At 41.4% G+C, this 26651-nt stretch overlaps 1 protein-coding gene across 7 annotated transcripts in view; it reads left to right on the top strand.

Moving 5' to 3' along the window:
- fat3a (FAT atypical cadherin 3a) overlaps positions 1-26651 on the top strand; it is a 182085-nt gene that overhangs the window by 74637 nt on the left and 80797 nt on the right. For all 7 annotated transcript variants that reach the window (XM_061681170.1, XM_061681168.1, XM_061681171.1 and 4 more), the window contains exon 2: positions 3339-6662. In XM_061681170.1, coding sequence (XP_061537154.1) covers positions 3356-6662 — 3307 coding nt within the window. In that variant the 5' untranslated portion in view covers positions 3339-3355. The remainder of the gene's footprint in view (positions 1-3338; positions 6663-26651) is intronic.

Genomic DNA, 26651 nt, shown 5'->3' with positions numbered 1-26651 from the left:
TTCAAAGTATGGCTATCTCTGGGGCAATATAGTATCATAACTGAAAATAACAGCAGGCTAAATCATGCACATCTAACTTTACACCAGCAGTAGTAGTGGCAGTGCAGGCTCTCACTCCTCATGAGCAATGTAAAATCTGTAATAAGCACTGTCAGGAAATGGTTATTCTCTGAATTGCTTTTTGTAAACAATAATGATAGCATCCCATTGTATCTCAATGGACTCTATTAGATCGGGGTGTCCACCCAGGGACCGAGATAAAAGTTTACGTCTTGTGAATACATTGATTTGGCTATTTGTTACAGGTGAACACAAAGCAACCGACTTAAAGTTGGCTATATGTATGAAGTACTACTGTATGAATTCATATTGTATGCATGAAGTACTGTATTTGCAAAAAGCACCAATGTGGAGTTTGAGTATCATAAATTATTAACGTAACTTTTTAACTCATCTTTAATTTATTAACTTACTTAACTATCTTAATTTCTTTGATGCTTTCCATTGTCACCGTTATCCAAATGTTTGAGGATGGTGGCATAGGTTGAGGTGGAAGCAATGTAACAGCTCATTCACAAACTCCTGAGTCAGGAGCAAGTGGGGCTTCACTATCTTCCCAAAAATAATTTGGCAAGGTTGTATTGTAACTGGGGATTGCAACCTTCAAGTTGAGAGACAACCAATCTGCTTCCTGAGCCAATGCGCCTAAATATTATGTGGTCTGACTCACAATTCCGGTGAAAACCTGGGATAATTGCAGCAAATAGCTCGAGCCTGTCTCCTAGAGAATGACATTCACATATTAAAGTAGACATTTTATGCGTTTTCTGTTTCTTAATTTTAAAACAGTTCCCAAGTGTCTTACCAACATGTCTGTGGCATGCTTTCCTCGAAATACCCCAGTGATAAACAATTGTAGGCATATGCTTCGAGCATATTTCTTGGCATGGTGAAATCAGAATCAGATCAGAATCAGAATCATCTTTATTTGTCAAGTATGTCCAAAAACACACACAAGGAATTTGTCTCCGGTAGTTGGCGCTGCTCTAGTACAACAACAGACAGTCAATGGACAGAGAACACTTTTGAGACATAAAGCACTGAGCAATAAAGGGTTGCTAGTAGTTTGGTAATGCCGGTACTTTTTTTTTTTTTTTTTGACAATTGTGCAAAAGATCCAGAGACCTCTAGCACTTAGAGCAGTTCGAATGACTAATATTGCAATAGTCCGGTGCAATGACCATTGTGCAAAGGACGCCGAGACTTCAACGAGTGTATGCAGTTTAAAGTGACGAGTAGTGCGATAAATAAGATAATAAGAAATAAGATCGTTTTAAAGCATTTTTACCTTACAGAGTGCCAAAACAAACACCCCGCCCCACCAACAACTTCACAGAGCAATCACATACCGTAGGCAACGTTTATCAGAAGCTAAGCCTGTTATAACGCTAATCTGTGAACCCCAGAAAACAACCTACTGTGTTAACCATACCCACTCACAAATAAGGCGAGCGCCCATAGATATTTAACTGCATTCTCACCACAACATTTCATCACCAACCGACTGAGTTAAACTTTAATTGCAGGTCAATTAATGTAGCGGTGTAGCATTGCCAAACAAAAATACCCCCACATCAACAAATGACCTGAACATCTGAACATTCTTATAACATTATTATCAGAAGCTAATGCAGCTAACACTGACAGATACTGCTTGACTTTTGACATTGCGTCAAAAAACTTTAGCCAGACTATCTGCTCAGTCATTAGCTAGGAAACTTGGTGTGGGGGTGGTTTTTATGTAAATTAGCCCAACCTGTACATAACAGTGTGGCGGTAGTACAGAACAGCTCACTTACAGACACACTTTCAGTAATAGGCAGATATGTAAAAACCCTTACCTCAAGCTCGAGATGTGTTGTTAGTCATTTGCATGTAATTCAGTGACATGGGTGCATACCCACTTGAAGAGAATAATGGAATAGTGGAAAGAGAGTAGTGTTTCCCTTGGGTCTGTGATAATGCGACAGGTGATAAATCTATCATGTTTAAATCTGTACACAAGTTCAATGTCTCAGCCTTTTTTCCCCTTCATTCTACTTTGGCAGGGAAGTTCCTATTTTTCAATTGCATTTGTTCCACATTGTAACGTTGGCATGTTAATGTGTCTAACTTGTCTTCCATGCTGCTAAGGTTTTGTCAAAATTAGCAGGCAAAACCAGCTATTGTTAAGGTAGTTCGGCATTGGTTGAGGTATTATAGGGCTGCCTCACTCTTTTCACTATTTTTTCAGAGCAAAGATGGACTGACCTAGTAAAACTGATGTAGATTTCTTTGGGACTCTTCTCACAGGAAAGTCTTCAAAATGCCTCTCTTCCCATTTCCAACCCCCACCTCCACTCAACCTCTTCAAGTTGATATTCCGATGACAGTTTAGGGTCAGATGAAAATTGCAAGGTCCTTCATCTTCATTTCTCTAGTGTGGATTTGAGTCTGTCTTCCCTGAATAACTTGAATTATATTTAAATGTTGGCTTCAGAGTCAGTTTGCATTGTTTCCACAGAGGTGGTTTTTGGCCAGGCAGACAAAACAAAACATTCAGAGATCAACACTCTTGTGCAAGACAATAAAATGTTGATTTTGTAAAAGCAATATGTACACAATATGTGATTGAGAATTTCATCTTTGTACTTGGCAATATGTTATTATAAATATGCTTTTTTGTCCCGCCCCATCTCTGTACTCCTTGTGGTGAAAAGTGCCAAATCATCAAGTTGAAGACCAATGTAGCACTCCTTTGACCACAACATGGCATTTACCGGATCAGGCTTGTCTTCCAAAGACTAGATTTGCACATATTTGAGGTTGCATTTTTTTGAGAACATACACTGAACACATTAACATGACTTTCAGTTCAAAACCATATCCCATTTCCTCTGGAGCTATTGCATGTTTGTAAAATGGTTATGATAGGGTCATGATGAAGTAACCCATCATTTTGTCCACGCCAGTTAGTTTCTTCAGTGTTTGTTTTGGTGATGTTACACTTATCTTGCTAGCCATATAATTATTTTGTTCCTTCACAAACCAACTCTGGTTTTTATGAAACTTGCAATTGATGGTCATTGTTTTGTAACCACAAAAGGATGATGTCTGACCTCATTTTGGTTTCCCAAGAAACGTGCACTCACTGTCACCCCCTCCCCACATCCAATCAATCTAGTGGTCTATTGGGTAATTAGTCGCCCAACAGAGTAGAGTGTTCATAGGTCAAATTGTGGTTCCTTTTGTTGCTGTAAATCTCTCTTGCTATGTTCATCTGTATTTTTCTGTTGCAGGATGGAGTGATGATGGGATGGAAGTGAATATGGGCCAGTGGGCAGGCATGCGTGCCCCTCTGCTTGGCCTCATCTTGCTGCTGCTGTTGTTTCTCTTCAAACCACCACCCTGCTGCGGCCAGAACACCCAAGGGGCCCCTCAGAATGCACCTCATTTTGGTTTCACTCAGCCTGTGTATCATGCCACAGTCCATGAAAATTCAGCTGCTCGCACCTATGCCAACAGTAAAATTAAAATGGGAATCCACCTGGTACAGCGCTCCTGGGATATTCGCTACAGAATCACATCAGGAGATGATGAGGGGTTTTTCAAGGCTGAGGAGTATGTTCTGGGTGACTTCTGCTTCTTGCGCATTAGAACTAAAGGTGGAAATGCTGCCATCTTAAACAGAGAAATTCAGGACAACTATGTTTTAACAGTCAAAGGCTCGATTAAGGGAGAGACACAACTGGAGACGTGGGCTAAAGTCAGCATCCAAGTCTTAGATATGAATGACCTTCGACCACTGTTTTCCCCCACCACTTATTTTGTGACCATAGCAGAAAGCACCCCTCTCAGGACTAGCATAGCACAAGTTACAGCTACCGATGCAGACATTGGCTCCAATGGGGAGTTTTACTATTTTTTCAAAGAAAAAAGGGAGCTATTTGCAGTGCATCCAACTAGTGGTGTAGTTTCCCTTAGTGGAAACCTCAATGTTGAGGAACAAAACCGGTATGACTTAGAAATACTGGCGGTGGACCGAGGCATGAAACTCTATGGAAATAATGGCGTCAGTAGCACGGCCAAACTCTTTGTTCATGTTGAGCGTGTAAATGAGCATGCGCCACTCATAAACGTGGTCACCCAGAACCCTTCTTGGCTTGATAAAAATTCAGTATATGCCATAGTAACTGTTGAAGACCCAGATGAAGGTTTAAATGGTGACGTAGACTCTGTGATCATTGTTGGTGGAGACCTGTCTGACCATTTTTTCATAGAAAGATTTAATGAAGTTGAATTTGCCATTAAGGCTTCTGAGACAGTTTACTGGGAGACTTACCCACATGGCTGTAACCTAACATTGCAAGCTAAAGACAAAGGCAATCCACCCAAATTCTCTGCAGTCAAAGTTGTTCATATTGCAGTTAACAAAAAGCAAAAAGTGGATGTCAAGTTTGAGCAAGAGTTTTATGATGTTAATTTGAGTGAAATAGCACCACCAGGTACAATTGTACTGGCTGTGAAAATTAAACCAGAGCCAGATGATGCAGAATATGTCATGACACCCTCTGCAGATTATGTGTTTTTTCAAATAAATACCTTAACCGGTGTCATATCCACCACTCGTTGGTTTAGCCAGGCGACTCAGAATGTCTTTAACCTGGAGGTTCTGGAAATAGATAGTGATCTAAAAGTTAAAGTGCAGATTTCTATTGAGGATGCCAATGACAATACGCCAACATTTACTCAGTCCTCTTACAAGGTTTTTGTCAACGAAAGTGTACCAGTTGGGACCGCTGTATTAACTGTTTCTGCAGTCGATGTGGATAAAGGAGAAAATGGATACATAACTTATAGTATCTCCAGTCTTGTGAACTTGCCATTCCAAATTAATCAATTTTCTGGTGTTATCAGCACCACAAAAGAGTTGGACTTTGAATCTTCTTCAGAGAGCTTTGTGTTTGTTGTCAGAGCATCTGACTGGGGCTCACCTTATAGGCGAGAGAGTGAAGTAAATGTTACTATTCACCTGGAGAATATAAATGACAACCAGCCATTGTTTGAGAAAGTAGCATGTCAGGGTGTGATGTCCAGAGACTTCCCAATTGATGACGTGATTACCACAATGTCTGCAATCGATATAGATGAGTTAGATATAGTAAAATACAAAATAATTTCAGGAAATGAGTGGGGGTACTTTGACCTGAACCCTGATTCAGGGGTCCTCGCACTGAGAAGGCCCTTGGCTACAGCCAATCCAAAGAATGGTGTCTTCAGTCTCAAAATAACTGCCACAGATGGTGAGAATTTTTCTGATCCTATGTTTGTTAACATTTCGCTTGTTAATGGGAAATCTCCCCCCAAAGGTTTTAACTGCAAAGAAACAAGGGTAGCTCAAAAATTAGCAGAAAAATTACTCAAAAAGTCAAAGGCAAGCAACAAGTCAAAAATAGAAGATTTTATTGACCTGTTTTCTGTCAATCGGCAAATGCCACAGTTTGAGAGCTCTTTCCCTGCTGATATCTCTGTGGTAGAAGATCTAAAGGTGGGCTCAAGTGTTTTCCAGATTAATGCGTATGATACGGACACTGGTTTCAACGGCCAGCTTCTTTACTCTATTTCAGATGGAAATACTGATAGCTGTTTTACGATTGACATGGAGACAGGTCTTGTTCGTGTTTTTCTTCCCATGGATAGAGAAAAAAGAGATTGTTATATCCTCAACATAACTATCTATGACCTTGGCCTGCCACAGAAAGCTGCTTGGCATTTGCTTACTGTCTACATCATAGATGCTAATGATAATGCACCTCAGTTTTTGCAAGAAGGTGGTTATAGAATTGTCATACCTGAAAACACAGTCATAGGGACAGATTTCATTCAAGTGGAGGCCACTGACAAAGATCACGGACTAAATGGAGAACTCTTATACTCTTTTTTGACCAGCACCACCCAATTTGGTATCAACTCAACAAATGGCATAGTATATGTTGCTGGGCAACTTGACAGGGAGTTTGGCTCTTTTTTTTATTTGAAGATAGAGGCTCGAGATAAGGCAGAGAAAGGGAGACAGAGGTTTTCTGTAACCTCATTAGAAGTCATATTGGAAGATGTAAATGACTGTCCCCCACTCTTTATCCCAAGCGTGTACAAAGCCAGGGCTCTAGAGGATCTCCCGGTTGGAACAGTTGTGGCCTGGTTAGAAACCCAAGACTTAGATCTGGGTTTGGGTGGCCAGGTCCGCTACTCTTTAGCCAATGATTACAATGGATGGTTTGAGATAGACAAAACAAGTGGAGCCATTCGTCTGACCAAAGAGCTGGACTATGAGACACAGCAGTTCTACAACCTCACTGTTCGGGCCAAAGACAAAGGAAAACCAGTATCTCTTCTCTCTGTCACCTTTGTGGAGGTAGAGGTCTTGGATGTAAATGAGAACCTATATGCACCATACTTTGCCCAGTTTGCCCTGTCAGGATTAATTAAAGAAAATGCGCGTATTGGAACTACCCTTCTACAAGTCAGTGCTAATGATGAAGATGATGGCAGGGATGGAGAAATCCAGTACTCCATTCGTGATGGGAGTGGACTTGGACGGTTTGCCATCGATGAAGAAACAGGTAGGTTTCCTTTTAATATTACATAGTATAGCCCTGCTTTTGCCAGGATTGCCTTGATTTTTTTTGAAGTTTGTGAATGGGAAATCAATTTGTGGGGAAAAAAATAATAATTAAAAAATTAATCTGTGCCTTTGTGGGTTTCTATTAGCATTTGTAAAGTGCTTTGGCCACCGTGATGGTGTTGTTAAAGTGCTATATAATACATTTACCATTTAAAATAAAGTTAAAAAAAAACAAAGGTTAGAATCCTGATGAATTCGAAATGATAAATGCCATATATTTTGTGACATTTTTAATCACAATTCATTCACCTTTGTTCAATTTTGCCAGAGTACAAAGACTAAATGATAAAAAACAAACATTGCGTAAGTATTGAGCCAATCCTCTGTGTAAACATCACCAGGGGAAAAGTTGCGACTAAATAAAAAAAGTACCGTATTTTCACGACCATAAGTTGTACCGTATTAAAAGACGCAGTCTCAGTTACAGGGTCTATTTCTGTATTTAACACATACATAAGGCGCACCGTATTATTGGGCGCGGGCATGGTAAAACATAAGATAGCTTAAAACATACAGTAGCATGCATGCATGCTAAAACAATGTTTTTAAAAAGGCAGCGGGAGCAAAACTGAGTTCGGTTGTACTTTATTGAAGTATTTAACAATTTACTCACGTTATTTTTTGATCAATCCTCATCCACAAATCCATCAAAGTTCTCATCTTCTGTATCCGAAATGAACAGCTGGGGAAGTTCTCCATCAAACACACCAGGTTACCTCGCGTCATTGTCGGAGTCAGTCTCGTTGCCGTGCGGCTCCTCAGAAATTATGCCGGCTTTTACGAAAGCTCGAACAACCGTGCAAGCAGACACGTTAACCAAAAGCATCCACAATCCATTCACAAATTGTGGCGCTGCCTCCTAATCTTAGTAAAGCTGTGTTCGCCATCTATCATCCATCGTTCCCACGCCGCTCGCAACGTCACTTTGAACGCCCTGTTTACACCGATGTCCAGCGGTTGGAGTTCCTTCGTCAAGCCTCCCGGAATGATGGCAAGCTCTGAGTTATTGCACTCACTCGAATGGTGACTGTAGAGACGCCTCTCCCGGCTGTTCTTTGCTCATTAATCCATTGCTCGAGTTGGTCTTCCAACTCGGGCCACCTCGCTTTGTTTCCGCGGAAACTCAGCTTCGTCTTCTTGACTTGGCGAAGCTCGTTTTCCTACTTTCTCCACTTGCGAACCATGGATTCGTTGATCTTGAATTCTCTCGCGGCTGCTCGATTCCCATGTTCCTCCGCGTAACTAATAGCTTGCAGTTTAAACTGTGCTTTGTCAGCGTGTCTCTTTGTAGGTGCCATTTTCGGGTATCCTTAGCCAAACCGATGCACCTACCGTAACTATATACCTACTGGGGGCATGTCTTTAGCCTCCTCTGTCACGCACACCCTTCCCCCTTTACGTCCGCATGCTGTCGTCAGTCACGTCCGCCTTTCCTCGATGTAAGCAGCGTGTCGGCAGGAAATGCTCCCAGTCAGTCAAGCGGAGCGCTCATCAAAGTCACACAACAACATTTACAGATTTTGGAACGCGGTGCACACATAAGGCGCGCCACATTATAAGGCGCCCCGTCCATTTTGGAGAAAATTATAATCTTTTAAGTGCGCCTTGTGGTCATGAAAATACGGTATAATACCCCTCTATTAGAGTGCACACCTGTATTGCAGTGCACAGTTGTACACTAATACAATCTTTATGACATACCAAGACACAGTAGTTAACTCGGTGTGCTTGTCCCTAGGTGATGAACAAGAGCACAGTGAAGGTGAGGATTTATTGCCCTTGTTAACTGAGCTGTGGCAGGCCTCATAAATCAGCTCTGAGCTGCTGAGAAACTCTATAAATGCAATTACAACTTAAAACGAGAATGAGAAACCCCTCTGCATACTCAAACACTGACATTAGCACATCTAATTCACCCAGTTCTGTAAAATACAATAAATATGAATACAATCATTAACTAATAATGTGTTGTATTCAATGTTTAAAGGGGAAAAAAAATGTTGCTCGCTGTCATTGATACACTTTATTGGCATAGATGGGATCGTACATTTACTGCTTCATGAATGTACATATTGTATTGAATGATTTATATTGGCTTGGTACAAGAGGTAAAAATATGCTGTTACATCGGGAGTGGGTGTTAGGGTTAAGGCAAAATTTGATTTGCACTTGGATAAAGTCATAATGATAGACTTTCTGGCTCATTTATTGAAAAAAAAATCAAAGATGGGTAAAAAGGAATATGGAATGTTGGCACTGGAGACAAAGCCATTTTAGAACTGGCACTTAAATCTATAATTAAAAATCAAGAGTCTGGAGGTTTAGGGTGGCGGCCAAAATACCCTTTTCTCAAATAAGACTTGGTTTCCTGATTGAGCTGTCCAACATCCACAGTTTATTATTGTAATAGAAAATGTGTGTAAAAACGAAGAATAATGTAGTAGTTTGTGTCTTTACTGATGTTGGCTAGATTGAAATTCACAGTTGCTATTTTATATAAAAACATAATATTTAGGGATATCTAATTACCTTCCGGCGGCACGGTGGCCGACTGGTTAGGGCGTCAGCCTCACAGTTCTGAGGACCCGGGATCAATCCCCGGCCCCCCCTGTGTGGAGTTTGCATGTTCTCCCCGTGCCTGCGTGGTTTTCTCCGGGCACTCCGATTTCCTCCCACATCCCAAAAACATGCATTAATTGGAGACTCTAAATTGCCCGTAGGTGTGACTGTGTGGGCAAACGGTTGTTTGTTTGTATGTGCCCTGTGATTGGCTGGCAACCAGTTCAGGGTGTACCCCGCCTCCTGCCCGATGACAGCTGGGATAGGCTCCAGCACGCCCGCGACCCTAGTGAGGAGAAACGGCTCAGAAAATGGATGGATGGATAATTACCTTCCAGTTAAACATATTAAAAAACATAACAAATGATGGACATAATCAAAATGAATTGTTCAATTATGCAAATGTCTGATGATAAACTGCACCATCATCCACAGTCATGAAATTATCTGTTGTGACTGACATGAGGCATAAGGAGCATTATTAAAATTTAAATATTCATGACCATCCAATCAGTTCCATGTTACACTTCCACTAACATCTGTTTACTCATAGCGTCCCAAGGGGGTCACGCCACCGCATATTCAATTAAGTCATGGTTGAAATACAAACACACATCTCAACATTGAGCCGATGATGGTGTGCCCAGCCTTTTGCCCCAAGTAAGATGGATAGGCTCCACCTCCCCCACAACCCTAAATAATCCATCCATTAATTTTCTATGATGTTTGTCATATTCAGGTTCATGGTGAACTGGAGCCTACCCAAGATGACTTATGGCAAAAGGCAGACTATACCCTGGATTGGTCGCCAGTCAACCATAGGGCACATGTAGAGACAAACAACTGTTAATACTCAGAGTCACACAATCACTGATTGGGAACTGATCCTCCGGTGCATGAATGTAAGTCAGGCGAGCAAACTCACCATCAGTGACTCAGAACTGGATAAGTGGCAGAAAATACTGAACTCAACACTAGATACAACTGTACAGTATATATACAGTATATCCATCCATCCATTTTCTGAGCCGATTCTCCTCACTAAGGTCACGGGCGTGCTGGAGCCTATCCCAGCTGCCATCGGGCAGGAGGCGGGGTACACCCTGAACTGGTTGCCAGCCAATCGCAGTATACAGTATATATATATATATATATTCGAATGCAGTTATCATGGCCGTTAATTATCCGATTTTTGATATTAGCGTTCTGGCCCGGTCCCTGCGAAATACAGCCCAGCTCTGGCGGGGTCCAGCGACTTAACTGGAAGCTCCCAACTTGGTGTTCTCAACTGCGTGTTGACCGGGGGCCCCACTGTCTGCTAATAGCTGGGCGTGAAGGCGATTTAGTTCTAGAGCTGGAACAGATTGATTCTATTTTTATTCATCTTAATTGGCAAAAATTGCTCAGATCGTGAACACTGCGCTTCAAGAATAGAGTCTCCTAATAAATTAAGTTTGTGAAATGAGGTTGCACTGTACCTCCTTGCATTTCCTCAGTTTTTACAGATTGTATTTTTTTTAAGCTTTTACATGGTAATGGTAACAGTGTCATTTTCATTAACTCTGATACCCGCTGTACAAAACTTGTATTTTCACGCTCCAAAATCTCAGAACCGTGGCTGGACAAGTACTATTTCTAGTATCTGGTTAGAACTTTCTTTTGCTTATGCAAGTGCGAATGGTTACGTGTTAAGGCCTTTTCACACCGCGCTTGGTCAGTGTGAAAGTACCGCACGTCATAGCGACAACGACCAAAGTGCCCCGGTGCAGGGTACCCAAATTCGGAAGTGCTGACATAGACACCTACCAGGAAGTAACAGGTAAGTTTTCCCGCTGGAGAAGTAGACCACACCTCGGCAACTTCGGCAAGATGTATCTGTCTTTTTTGCAAAAGAAAGCCTTGGTGTTGGTCATTTTAAGGAGGAGGAGAAGGAGACAAGTTGCAGACAAAAAAGGAAATGGCTGCACCCCATAGTAATGGCTCGTCGGAACCTCGGAGAGTGTAGGCTTGTTCGTTTCCCCAGTACAAGTGCCAAAAAAAGCACATGGAAATCACTCCGCCAGCCCCTCTCCCAGTGGAGGACCATCCTGACGTCCCCGTGATAGCGCTCTCGAAATAGATCTTTCTATTTGAAGACGCCCCGCGGAGCGTCAGCCGCCCTGTATATTGTCGACCCGCGGAGTGAGACGGCAAAACGCGCTGTCCTCCCTCAGAACAGAGACAATGAATGGGAAAGTCGCAGGCGTCAATCGCATCGCCAAGTGCAGTGTGAAAAGGCCTTTAGTCTTGAAATTAGTGCTCAACCAGGGTGACTTTCATCCTAAATCTGCAAGGATAGGTTCTATCCCTCCCATAAAGGAACTGAGCTTGCCTGAATACCATATTTGTTCTGGTTGCAGTCCTGTTTTTATGTGTATGTGTTAAAGAAATATAGACAAACACACAAAAACTTCCTCCAAAGCCTAAGCCTTCCATGTCATTCATCCGCCCACTGTATTCACTAGAAAGCGCTTCACGTCAAGACTCTTAATCACAGTGTCGCCTCTCCTGTTTTAAGTGACGGAATGATAGAAAAGCATGGGTGGTGGGGAACATAAATCATGGCCTCTATTTCTATTGGAATTAATTTGTAACCAGATGGGAGGGCTGCATCTTTGTCTTCCAACAAAACCAGCTTTGTGGAGAGACTTGAATGTGAAGCACAGAGGAAACGGGGACACGTGCATGCAAACAAGCTATATGCAATCACACAATATCTGACATGCCACTTCTGCACTGATGTTCTTTCAGTACTGCTGCGTGTGTGTGTGTGCGTACATGCATTTATACAATGGTGCCTTAATTAAGAGACGAGTGACTTGACTTATGAGTTTTTGGAGGTACAAGCCTTTTTTTTTTTTTCTTCATTTTTTTATTAATTTATTTGCTTTGAAATGGGCGGCACGGTAGTCGACTGGTTAGCACATCCGCCTCACAGTTCTGAGGACCAGGGTTCATATCCCGGCCCCGCCTGTGTGGAGTTTGCATGTTCCCCCCGTGCCTGTGTGGGTTTTCTCCGGGTACTCCGGTTTCCTCCCACATCCCAAAAACATGCAAGGTAGGTTACTCTAAATTGCCCGTAGGTGTGAATATGAGTGCGAATGGTTGTTTGTTTCTATGTGCCCTGCGATTGGCTGGCAACTAGTTCAGGGTTTTCCCCGCCTATCGCCCGAAGATAGCTGGGATAGGCTCCAGCGCGCCCGCGACCCTCGTGAGGAGAAGCAGAATGGAAGATGAATGAATGAATGCTTTGACCTGCGAGTGCAAACTTGAGATACAGGCGAAGTATGGTGTCAGTGAGCTCAACTCAACTCACTTCACAATGGGCAGCACTTGTGAACAATTCCTCAAAACAGAAGCTGCAAGCTGTTTTTTGCCACTCACAGTTGAATTCTCCTGTCAAACTAAACATAAAACAAAGAGAATTTGCCTTTTATAACAACCACATAGCTTAGCCTTTCAATCCGCTAGCTTAGTGCTAATGCTAAGTAGCATCTATGTTGCAGTGCTGTAACCCTTTAAGCAATGGATTGCACCCAAAATGTGCAGCCATATATTTATTTATCATCTGTGAAGAAAGACTAATCTCAGTGCTCAACAGTAGCATGTGGCCTTTCGAACAACTAATTGCCATATTTACATTTTGTCCGAAACAGGTCTTAAACTGTGACCCTCGGGCTCTAAAACCTTACGAAATCCTTACAGATGCACTACTGCCGCCTCACTTTATACTGTCGATAAATAACTAGAACAGCTAGACTGCAATAGCACCAAACTTTCAGACCGCTCATTTATCAGCACAAGTCTGAAACGCCACAATTGTTTTAAGAATCCAATTATTGCTGCCACTTTATCATCTTGGTGGAAAAGTCTAGAAACCACGCAATCTCATTAAGCACCATATCATTCCTCCCCAATCTGACACAAACCCGATTTTGAGATGAACAGAATACCCCTTTACTGCAGCACATGGGAACAAAGTGGAATTGACCGCCTACATCACTTTTTCAAAAATAATGTATTCATGTCATGTGAAAGCTTATTCCAAGAATTTCAAATTAGAGGTGGTAACTTCCTTCAATACTATAAAGTTAGAAACAATCCTAAAATGACTCTCAACACACGTGAATACTTTAGAACTACCTGCTTTTGTTCAGAAAATAGAAGAACTACTTCCACAATACAAAATACTCCTTTCAAAAGTATTCAAATTAATCTAAAATTCGAATTTAATACACTTACCAGTACCAAAATGGGAAAAAGGCATCTCAGTGTCTTCTGACATTGATTACTGGGCACAAATCTGTAGATTCTCAATGACAAAAAACTATAATTTACAGCAAATCCAGTTCAAAGTACTCCATAGATCACATGTTACACAATATAGTATGCATAAAATGGGCTATTAAAATCAAACATATACTCATTGTACTCAAAACACTCCAGACACTTATTTGCATGCTCTTTGGCATTATACACCCGTACAGCGCTTCTGGCCACTAGTTACACAGAAACTTTCCTCAGTTTTGAACTGTAGGATTCCGATTTCTCCTAATCTTTGTCTGCTGGGTGATATAAAAGGTATAGATCATCCAAATAAACATGCTCAACCAATCGTTGTAATTCTCGCTATCGCTAAAAAAACAATACTATTAAACTGGAAAAATAAACAAGCAGTCAACATTAATCAATGGCAAAATCTTGTCATAGAGTATATAACACTAGAAAATATATTTCACAAACATACCCTTCTTCGATGTGCCGGCTCAGCAACTCTGTACACCAGTTGACGAACATGCACATAATATGGTGTTCTTTCACTAATAAGTTCGATAGACACACAATAAGCTTTAATTACTTGCGCTGGGATCACTAACAACAACACAGGTTACACTAACGTATTAACTCACAGGTTCTTACAGGTGTTTAGACACTAAAAAATAATCCCAACGCACCACTCTTCAGTAGCACTGCCTTGCTCATTTTCCCACATTATCCTGTCCTGCCCTTTTCTGTTGTCTCTTATCTTGTTGTCTTGGTCAGTTATTAGAACACGAAAGATATTCATGTTTAGTACCCCCCAATTTTTTTGTGTGTGTGGGTGGCACGGTGGACGACTGGTTAGGCCATCCACCTCACAGTTCTGAGGATTCTGAGGGTTCAAATCTGGCCTCGCCTGTGTGGAGTTTGCATGTTTTCTCCGTGCTTGCGTGGGTTTTCTCTGGGTAAACCAGTTTCCTCCCACATCCCAAAAACAGGCATGGTAGGTTAATTGAGGACTCTAAATTGGCCTTGGTGTGAATGTGAGTGCGAATGGCTGTTTGTTTCTATGTGCCCTGCGATTGGCTGTACTCTGCCTTTCGCCCACAGATAGCTGGGATAGGCTTCAGCACGCCTGTGACTCTAGTGAGGATAAACGGTATGGAAAATGAATTAATGAATGAATAAATAGGTGGCTCAAATAAAGGACGAAATGCTTTCCCAATCACAATTTGCATTTGTTACAAAGTGCTGATCAGGCAAACATGATAACTAAAGTCCCATATGGTGGAAATAAGCAAAGCAATTTGATAATGCAGTCTGGTTTTGGGCAATCTTTCATTTTGGAGTGATAAACAATGTATATTATGATAGTAATAAGAAAGAAAATTCCACTGATGTTTTAATCAATCAAGTGAAGTGTACTAGATTGACTGCCTGTTTTTAGATACATTTAACAATGTTCGAGAACAATAGCTGGCAAGCAATGAATGGATAGGAGAATTCGAAATAGTTTCCTTCCAGTGGCTTTAGAAGCCAAGTAATGAGGCAAGGATATAGTGCTGCTCACAATATCCTGGCCAAACAGACGTTTTTCCAATGACAGATGAGTTTGACAGGCACCAAGGGATGTCACTTTAGCTTTCCCTTTTCCTTCCTAATAATCCGAGTGTCACGGCTGCAGGTGATACGGACATCTCTCATCAGATTCCCCATCATATTTGGAGTTTTCACCAACTCTAATGAGGTTCCTTCCACATTGTAAATGGTAACTGGACTGCACTTATACAGCACTTTATCTACACAATCACAGTGCCCAAAGCACTTTACAAAGCCTCACATTCACCCATTCAAACACAGATTCATACACCAATGGATGGTTGTTGCCATGCAAGCAGCCATTGAACCCAAATTAGGGTTCAATGTCTTGCCCAAGGACACTTCGACATGCGAACAGTCGGAGCCTGGATTCGAACAAGCTACCCTTCAGTCACTGGTTTGCCGAAATCTCTCAGACGTACGCAGCACAAAAGGGGCCGTCTGCGCCGGTGGGCGTAAACATAACCGACTTTATTCGCCTCTAATCAAAGCTGCTTAATTCATTCATTCCCTTTAAGGGAGGGGCAATGACGGTCTCGCATGCATGGAGAGAACGATCCGTGCTGACTCGAGCATCGTCACTTGGCCGAAGTGGCAAGAGATAACCGTCATGAATTACAGGATGAGCTGGCGATAACCGCAGGTGACTTTAATGTGTACGCAGACCTCAATAAAACCTATCCCCAGCCACGCACGATCACTCGTGGATGTGCACTCCGGTTTCCTCCCACATCCCAAAAACATGCATTAATTGGAGACTCTAAATTGCCCGTAGGCATGACTGTGAGTGCGAATGGTTGTCTGTTTGTATGTGCCCTGCGATTGGCTGGCAACCAGTTCAGGGTGTACCCCGCCTCCTGCCCGATGACAGCTGGGATAGGCTCCAGCAGGCCCACGACCCTAGTGAGGATAAGCGGTACAGAAAATGGATGGATGAAATCACTGAGCGCTGACTCATTACGGCCATAACACAGATTGTTCCGGATATTCGGGGGGGAAAAAATCCAGCGTCCAACATTACCGAACAGTACGGCGCTGTGGCCGGCCCCCGTGATAAAAATTTAGGAAATGATTTTGATGAAAAATAAATACTACAGGCACGGTCGCCGACTGGTTAGAGCGTCAGCCTCACAGTTCTGAGGACCCAGGTTCAATCCCCGGACCCGCCTGTGTGGAGTTTGCATGTTCTCCCCGTGCCCGCGTGGGTTTTCTCCGGGCACTCCGGTTTCCTCCCACATCCCAAAAACATGCATAAATAGGAGAGTCTAAATTGCCCATAGGTATGCATGTGAGTGCGAATGGTTGTCTGTTTGTATGTGCCCTGCGATTGGCTGGCAACCAGTTCAGGGTGTACCCCGCCTCCTGCCCGATGACAGCTGGGATAGGCTCCAGCACGCCCGCGACCCTAGTGAGGAGAAGCGGCTCAGAAAATGGATGGATGGATAAATACTACATTGTTCAAAAAAGAGAAAAGAAAAAGCTGCTCGGAGGCTTGCTATTATATTGCTATTTATTTGCGATGCATTATTGCTATTTTATTACGCCCCTTGCTGCCAAGCCGCAGAAGCGAAAGTTCTCTTTGCTTCCAGTGTCAAATGCATTGTAAGTCACTAATCATCATCTCTGTGCTAGCGAGTAAACTACACTTCCTACCATACTTCTTAGACTTATCATTTATGTTATCACAAAGGGAGGGCGAGGAGTGGGTAGGAAAAGAAGGAAAAGCATGATGCTAATTACTAAGCTATCATGTCATGAAGTAGCAAAACACCGAAATAAGTTTCTGGCGATACAGTACACTTAGGTCCGGCTGGAACCACGTAGAACCAAGTTTGAACAACGAAATAACAAGCCAATTAATACGTGTCTGGAGATATAAATGGAAAATTATTCACGGCCTCTGAACCAGAACTGAATTAATACATCACTGGAGATGTCATCTGAGAACGGGGTCAGGTTAAAAGTATATTATTATTATTATTTAATAATTTTATTATGTATAATATTTATTATGATTAATTATAAATATTTGTAATGTACGATAAGATAACCATAATGAGGACATTTCCATTACTTCAGTAGCAAGAGTGGATATAGGAAAATAGAAATATATAATACAAATAGCATGCAAGAGAAGACATTTATATAAGTACATTCACAAACTTACAATGCTAAACTATTGTCCATGCATAAACTACCCAATTCAATCAATCAGAAATATTATTTGTATGTTTGCAAGTGCTGAGCTTTAATTGACTTTTGAGATCTGATTTATCTGATTTAATAGAATGTCACTGATGGTGTAGTGGTACACTCGCCTGACTTTGGTGGGGGCAGTGTGGGTTCAGTTCCCACTCAGTGACGGTGTGAATGTGAGTGCGAATGGTTGTCCGTGTCTATATGTGCCCTGCGACTGACTGGCGACCAGTTCAGGGTGTAGTCCACCTTTCGCCAGAAGTCAGCTGGGATAGGCTCCAGCACCCTGCGACCCTAACCAGGATAGGTGGTGTTGAAAATAGATGGATGGATGGAAATTCAGACAAATTTTGACAAATTGTTCTGTTGGCAGGTCTGTGGATGGATGGATGAACAGACATTATGCTGGTAAATCTGCTGTTGTGACCAGCAAGTTTATGTAGAGTGTCCACTCCCCCACTCTGTTTCCACACAACAGTTGTCTTGACTAGCTGAGACTGTCTACATCATTGTTTAAAGTGGCTAAGTATACAATTTTGAATAGAAAATAATTCATGAAGATTAAACTGAAGCAGCTGTATCACTGTTTATTCTTCATTGTGCAGTTGCCCTTTGAAAGGAACCCCACAGTTAGACTAAGAACAGAAAGTCTTCTCATATTCATGTGCTCACCTTTACTGTATTTCGCCAACTGACTTGCCTTCCCTCATGCTGATACGAAATTGAGGCCCTAATGTTTTATGTTGTTATGGTAGTTGGATAATGAGGGCTTTACCGGGGGGCCGGGGTGCTCATCCCGACTCATAGTTTAAGGAACGAGCTCACACTCATTCCAACCCCCAGGGAAGACATTTTAACAATACTCTGATAAAGGCTTTCCACTGCCCATTTCTGCCCTAAAAACCTCATTTCTGCCTCACAATCTGGCATTTACACACACACACACACACAGACACACACACCTGTATATATACTATATTGCCAAAAGTATTTGCTCACCTGCCTTGACTCAGATATTAATTTATGTGACATCCCATTCTTAATCCAATAAGAATGGGATGTTTAATATGACATCTGTCCCCCCTCTGCAGTTATTAAAGCTTAAACTCTTCTGAGAAGGTTTTCCACAAGGTCTAGGAGTGTGTTTATGGAAATTTATGACAATTTTTCCAGAAGCACATTTGTAAGGTTACACACTGATGTTGGACGAGAAGGCCTGGCTCTCAGTTTCCGCTCTAATTCATCCAAAAGTGTTCTACAGAGTTGAGGTCAGGATTATGCAGGCCAGTCTAGTTCCTCCACATCAAACTCTCTCATCCATGTCTATATGGACCTTGATTTGTGCACTTATACACAGTCATGTTGGAACAGGAAGGGCCCATCTGCAAACTGTTTCCACAAAGTTGGAAATGTCCAAAATATTAGCCCCTTAGCTCCAGTGAAAGGAACTCTAAATGCTTCAGCATACCAAGAGATTTTGGACAGTCAAATAGTTTGGGGATAACCCCTTCCTGTTCCAACATGTCTGTACACCAGTGCACAAAGCAAGGTCAATAAAGACATGGATGAGAGAATTGGAATGGATGAACTTGATTGACCTGCACAGAGTCCTGCCCTCAACCCAATAGAACACCTTTGGGTTGATTTCGAGTGGACAGTGAGCCAGGCCTTCTCGTCCAACATCAGTGTGTGGACCTCACAAATGCACTCCTGGAAATATGGGAAATAATTTCCATAAACTCACTCCTAAACCTTGTTGAAACCCTTCCCACAAGAGTCAAAGTTCTTACAGCTGCAAAGGGTAGACCAACATAATAATAAACCATATGGATTAGGAATGGAATGTCACTTAAATTCATATGTGAGTCAGGGCAGGTGAGCGAATACTTTTGGCAATATAGTGTATGTATGTGTGTGTTTGTGTGCATTTACATTTATGTGAGTGTATGTGCGTGCGTGCGTGTGAGTGTCTGTGACTTGATACCTAATGTAACATCTCTTTCAATATATTTAGTTAATTTAATACGTACATACCCACTCTCTCTCTTTCTCTCTCTCTCTCTCTCTCTCTCTCTCTCTCTCTCTCTCTATATATATATATATATATATATATATATATATATATATATATATATTGTAATGATACTTATATATTGAGGGGTGGTTTTATCAAACATTTAGTCATTATCCTACATCATCACATTCTACATGCATAGGGCTGTAAACACAAAACAGACATATATTTGTCTATGAAGTTCGAGCTACCACAGCTATACAGAGAAATATGTACCTCCCTGAAGGAGCATATAAGATGGTTCATTGAGACTTACTCATTTGGATTTTATTAAAGGCTGATTACTAAAGCAGCTCCACTGGTGCTTTTATATACACATGAGCACATTGACATGCCAGTCAGTGTGTTTCAGCAGCAATACTACAGATGTGAGGAATCCCCCTTCAAAAGACACACAACTTTGGAGAGGGGACCAGCAATACACAGTGCAAGTGCTTGTGTAGTGAATTACAAATGTATTACACTCCCACGGATTAGTGCAAATGCTAATCACTTCTTTGATTAAGCCTCACCTAATTCCCAATTAATCTTGAGACTCACTTTGTCTGGCTTGCTGAAATGAACTTCCCCAGATATCCCTCTACCCTCAGGATAGTCAGGCAACTTCACACATTAGCTGATCTGGAATCCAAAGACTAAAAAGCATTCATTCATTTTATTCAGGGGGTTTAGTGGTATTCAACTCATCATTCATTGCAGCGTCTGTGGATTCGGTTTCAGGCTTCACTCAATTCTTTTATTACTTTACGATAATCCATTTTGATGACAAGATAATGCTATTTAAGTACTCATTTCATCTCTATCTGCCAGCAACACACTGGCCAATACTAGCCATTTGTGGTGGTGATATTCTAATGGATGTATTTTTTTCTGTTTTATAAAATAAAATAAAGCTATAATTTATTTTTTTGCACAAGTATTTACCATCATTATTCGAGCCCTGCCAATACATCCATCCATCCATCCATCCATTTTCTGAGCCGCTTCTCCTCACTAGGGTCGCGGGCATGCTGGAGCCTATCCCAGCTTTCATCGGGCAGGAGGCGGGGTACACCCTGAACCGGTTGCCAGCCAATTGCAGGGCACATACAAACAAACAACCATTCGCACTCACAGTCACACCTACGGGCAATTTAAAGTCTCCAATGCATGCATGCATGTTTTTTGGAATGTGGGAGGAAACCGGAGTGCCCGGAGAAAACCCACGCAGGCACAGGGAGAACATGCAAGCTCCACACAGGCGGGGCCGGGGATTGAACCCCGCACCTCAGAACTGTGACGCTCTAACCAGTCGGCCACCGTGGTGCCCCCTGCCAATACAATGTAGACAAATTGATAAGGCATGATAAAGATGTTTAGATTTGCTTGCCCATAATATAAAGTGGTAAGTTATTGCATTTGCGTACACCTCTCAAACCTTTAACCTAATTGAGCAATATGAAGTATTAAAATAAAAATTCATTTATTACCATAGACCACTTTCAACAAAAAGATCATCCAGTATTTTGAAGCAATTTAATGCAAACTCTTTCCATTTTAGTGAGCTCTCAGTGTTTTCATATTTTGAACAGGAATTGGGAATTTCAAAGTGAATTTACCTTTTAATACACAATTTTGAGCATGTTCATTAGGCTACGCTGCAAAATCAATTATTCAAAAATAACATTCAACCAAACTAAAACTAATTTTTTCTGTTCAGTAATCGAGAAATTATATTATGTTTTACATACTTTTGTAGAGCAGTAATTTAGAAAATTCACTAATAACAATAATTCTTACACTAACTATCATTTTGATTAAAAATGTTCTACATATCGGTATATTAAACATTACAGAAATATTAAAAAGCATTACCATGTTGTTAATGTAGAGTATCTGTAGCATAAAGCCTTACATTGGATGCTGTTCCAATACATTTATGTAGCACTGAACATTTTTGAAATTGTCTTTAGTGTTTTATAAACAGTACACACTGGTGGTGGCATGATACTACAACATGAATGATACAAGATGCAAACATGTAAAACAATTAGTGGACTTCAGTTTTAACTCATTCACTACCATTGACGGCTGTTGAATTCAAATATCCCTGTTAACGTGGAGGACTGGTAGTGATGATAAAACTTGAACATTAGTTTTTTTCATCATCACCTTATCCATTTTTCCAATCTTATAAATCATGATGGTGTTTTTAACTCATATTTTCATAATTATGATTATTAATTATAGGACATTAGAGAACTTTTAGCTCATTTTGATTGCAGCTCACATAAATATGTTTTTATTTAATATTCTCCATCAAACTGATTCTTTTAATCTATTATTAAGATATGCTCGGGATGGGCCATAAAGACGTTATTTGTAAGGAAGGTTATTTGTTATTTACAATTTAGTGAAGTCATGAGGCAGTGAGCAGGCACAGGGGAATGAATAGTAACATACAGTAAAGAGAACAGAGACGAACATAATTAACTACATACCTTTATTGTTCTACTGTCCTATGGGATAAAACTGTTGAAACATTCTTTTGTGTCTGATACCATAACCTGTAGTTAACCTCAGCAAACATCATGTAGGAGAACTCATCTTTAATTGTGGTTGTTTCTAACTGTTATGTGCAGAGTATCAAACTTTCTGCTTTTTAGCTGTTGGATGTTGGTCAGAACTTAATGAGGTAATCCTTTAGCACAAAGTCCCCACTGTTTTGCCTCAAGAACTACAGTATAATGGGAGAGCCATTCAAGATAATCATCAAAACTGACATAACACAACTAAAGAAAAAGGGACTGTAAGAGTCTCTGTGCAGAGTTATTGAAACTGATATCGTCTCTGCAAAAAAAAAAAAAAAACAATTAAAGAAATCCCTCGTAGCAAATCCCTCTGTTACCCATCCATTTTCTGAGCCGCTTCTCCTCACTAGGGTCGCGGGCGTGCTGGAGCCTATCCCAGCTGTCATCGGGCAGGCGGGGGGGTACACCCTGAACTGGTTCCCAGCCAATCGCAGGGCACATACAAACAAACAACCGTTCGCCCACACAGTCACACCTACGGGCAATTTAGAGTCTCCAATTAATGCATGTTTTTGGGATGTGGGAGGAAACCGGAGTGCCCGGAGAAAACCCACGCAGGCACGGGGAGAACATGCAAACTCCACACATTCGGGGCCAGGGATTGAACCCGGGTCCTCAGAACTGTGAGGCTGACGCTCTAACCAGTCGTCCACCGTGCCGCCCCCTCTGTTACCCCTGCAGTGGAAATACACTAAAAAAGTTGAGACGGCTTTAAAAACTGAACACTAAAGAAGATACGGACTGGAGTGCTTCGAAATTCAGGGGACTGTACTGTAGTCATTATAATGCTTACTTGTCTAAATCTATTAGTACAACCCCAATTCCAATGAAGTTGGGACGTTGTGTTAAACATGAATAAAAACAGAATACAATGATTTCAAATCATGTTCAACCTATATGTAATTGAATACACTACAAAGACAAGATATTCAATGTTCAAAGTGGTCAACTTTATTGTTTTTAGCAAATAATCATTAACTTCCAATTTTATGGCTGCAACACGTTCCAAAAAAAGCTGGGACAGGTGGCAAAAAAGACTGAGAAAGTTGAGGAATGCTCATCAAACACCTGTTTGGAACATCCCACAGGTGAACAGGCTCATTGGGAACAGGTGGGTGCTATGATTGTGTATATAGTAAGTGTTCTGTAAATTGACTGTCTGTTGTCGTACTAGAGCGGCTCCAACTACCGGAGACAAATTCCTTGTGTGTTTTGGACATACTTGGCAAATAAAGATGATTCTGATTCTGATTCTGATTCTGATTCTGAAAAGGAGCTTCCCTGAATTGCTTAGTCATTCACAAGCAAAGATGGGGCGAGGTTCACCTCTTTGTGAACAAGTGCATGACAAAATAATCGAACAGTTTAAGGACAATGTTCCTCAATTTACAATTCCAAGGAATTTAGGGATTTCATCATCTACGGTCCATAATATCATCAAAAGATTCAGAAAATCTGTAGAAATCAGTGTATGTAAGGGCAAGGCTGAAAACCAACATTGAATGCCGTGACCTTCAATCCCTCAGGCGGCACTGCATCAAAAAGCGACATCAATGTATCAATGTATAAAGGATATCACCACATGGGCTCAGGAACTCTTCAGAAAAAAAGTGTTAGTAAATACAGTTTGGCGCTACATCCGTAAGTGCAACTTGAAACTTTACAATGGAAAGCAAAAGCCATTTATCAACAACACCCAGAAACGCCACCGGCTTCTCTGGACCCGAGTTCATCTAAGATGGACTGATGCAAAGTGGAAAAGTGTTCTATGGTCCGACGAGTCCACATTTCAAATTGTTTTACCATCATCTGTGATGGTATGGGGCTGTGTTAGTGCCAATGACAAGGGTAATTTACACATCTGTGAAGGCATCATTAATGCTGAAAGGTACATACAGGTTTTGGAGAAACATATGCTGCCATTCAAGCAATGTCTTTTTCATGGACGTCCCTGCTTATTTCAGCAAGACAATGCCAAACCACATTCTGCACGTGTTACAACAGCGTGGCTTTGTAGTAAAAGAGTGCGGGTACTAGACTGGCCTGCCTGTAGGCCAGACCTGTCTCCCATTGAAAATGTGTGGCGCGTTATGTAGCGTAAAATACGACAACGGAGACCCCTGACTGTTGAACAGCTGAAGCTGTACATCAAGCAAGAATGGGAAATAATTCCACCTACAAAGCTTCAACAATTAGTCCCCTCAGTTCCCAAACTGTGCTTTACATTATTAAAAGCATTTGAAACTTTAAAAACAGGTTATAAAACATTTAAAACATAGAGAAAAACATCTAAAATAAAGAGAAAAAATAAAAGTACAATTATAACAGCGTACAATGAACAAGACGCTGAGCTGGAGAAGCTTGGAAAATAGGACTTCGGGATGATGGTGTTGAACGCAGAGCTGAAGTCCACCAACAGGATCCTCACGTAGGTCCCTGCGCCGTCGAGGTGTTCTAGGACGAAATGCATTCCGACGTTGACTACGTCGTCCACAGACCTGTTTGCTCGGTAGGCAAACTGCAGGGGGTCCAGTAGGGGACCTGTGTCGCTCTTGAGATCGTCCAGCGTTCAAAGGACTTCATGACCACAGATGTCAGGGCAACAGGTCTATAGACATTCAGACCCAAGATTGCAGGCTTCTTGGGGACTGGGATGATGGTGGAGCGTTTGAAACAGGATGGTACCTCGCACAGTTCCAGAGGTCTTTTGAAGATCTGTGTGAAGACTGGAGCGCAGATTTTGAGGCAGGATGGGGACATATGGTCTCGGCCTGCGGCTTTGTTGATCTTTTGTTTTTTGAAGATACGTCAACATCCTGTTCGTGGATGGTCAACGCAGGAGGGAGTCAAAGGTGTGATGGTGGTTGGTGGTCGTCAGCTAGTCCTTTATTTTTCTCTGCTTAGGGTGGTCGCTTGTCATTGGTTAGCGATTGTAATTCACACCAGACTGATTTAGAGTCGTTAGCGGTAAACTGTTTTTCTAGCTTTACTGCATAATTTCTCTTTGCGATGTTAATTTCTTTAGTCAGCTGGTTTCTAACGAAATTGTACAGGGCTCTATCCCCACTTCGATAGGCGTCCTCTTTAGCCTGGCGAAGTTGCTTAAGTTTGGCAGTGAACCACATCTTGTTTTTATTGAACGTGCAAAATGACTTTGTTGGTACACACACCTCTTCACAGAAACTGCTATAGGATGTAACAGTGTACATATATTCATATAGGCGAGTTGAAGTTTCAAATCTATCAATCAATTTATCCGTACACCAACGTTTTGGACTTGGTCTTTGGTTTTTGAAGAGTGACTCTGGGTATTCATAACAGCAATCCTCTTTTCTTCATTGCCAAGCACAATTTTCTTAGTTTTGTTTTGGTTTGGTTTAATTGAAGAAAATGTTGGCTCATACAGTTATATATCTGTTTTAGACAGTGACACAACACCTCAATTGAACTGTAGTCATCTGGCGACACTGCTAGATATAACTGTGTGTCATCTGTATAGCTATGATAGTCAAAATTAAAGTTCTGAAGAGCCAAGGGTATCAAGCTGAAAAGGAGGTGTCCAGGGACTGACCCTTGAGGGACCCCATAGGTCATTGCCATTCGATGAGATTGAACACTTCCAGTGGTTACAAAATAACTCCTTTCCTCCAGGTAGGACCGGAACCATTTAAGGACTGTTCCATTTAGTCCTACACACATTTACTACCTGTTCAGCAGTATATTATCATCTACCGTATCAAAAGCCGCACTGAGGTCCAACAAAACCAGAATTGACACCTTTCCCGAGTCAGCATTCAACCTAATATCATGTAGCACTTTGATGAAAGCAGATTCTGTACTGTGATGAGTTTGGAAACCTGATTGAAATTTGTCAAAAAGTCCATTTAAGTTCAAGAAATTGCTGAGTTGGTTGAAAATCATCAACTCACATGGATGTGAACATGGAAATGGAAAGGAGAGTGGAGCTCAATGCATAATGGCAAAAACTGGCAGTCTAGGTCTATGGCAGCATAACTAAAGAATGACTCAGGACAACTTTCCTGACTTGCTTCCACAAAACCAGTGTAGTTATGGGTGAGAAGTGAATAAAGTATAAGGATGGGTGCACATCCTCCAGGGGCTCCATCATAAAATGTCTTGAAGATGAGTGACTCTGACAGGCTGAAGTCTGCTTGACAGAAATTGCCAGAATCCACTGTGAGAGGGTGGTGCTCATGCTCTCGTTGCTTTTGAGTTTAGCAGCTTTAAATGCAAGGTGACGTACGTACATTATTCTCGAATAACTATTATGTTCAAAATGTGTGAGAGTGACACTATTAGTATGGTATATTGTGGATGTGCTTGCATAGGGCTGCAATTATTGTGATTTTCTGGGATGATAATAATGAAGAAAATACATCAAACAAGATAATTTAAATGTATTACTCAGAGTGATATGGGTAATTTTTATATAATTTGATCAATAGCGGTTAAGATGCAGACCACTGAATTTCCTTCTGAAAATCAATTCATATTACTGATATGATATTACGCCTCAAGCTAACACGAACGCCGCATTGCTAACGCTCGCCGAACAAGTCAACGAAATTGAAAAAAAACCACCCGGACTCACCCCTCATTATTCTCGGGG

This window comes from Phycodurus eques, chromosome 7 (assembly GCF_024500275.1).
Source record: "Phycodurus eques isolate BA_2022a chromosome 7, UOR_Pequ_1.1, whole genome shotgun sequence".
Taxonomy (NCBI): Eukaryota; Metazoa; Chordata; class Actinopteri; order Syngnathiformes; family Syngnathidae; genus Phycodurus; species Phycodurus eques.
This window is presented reverse-complemented; position numbering and strand designations above follow the sequence as displayed.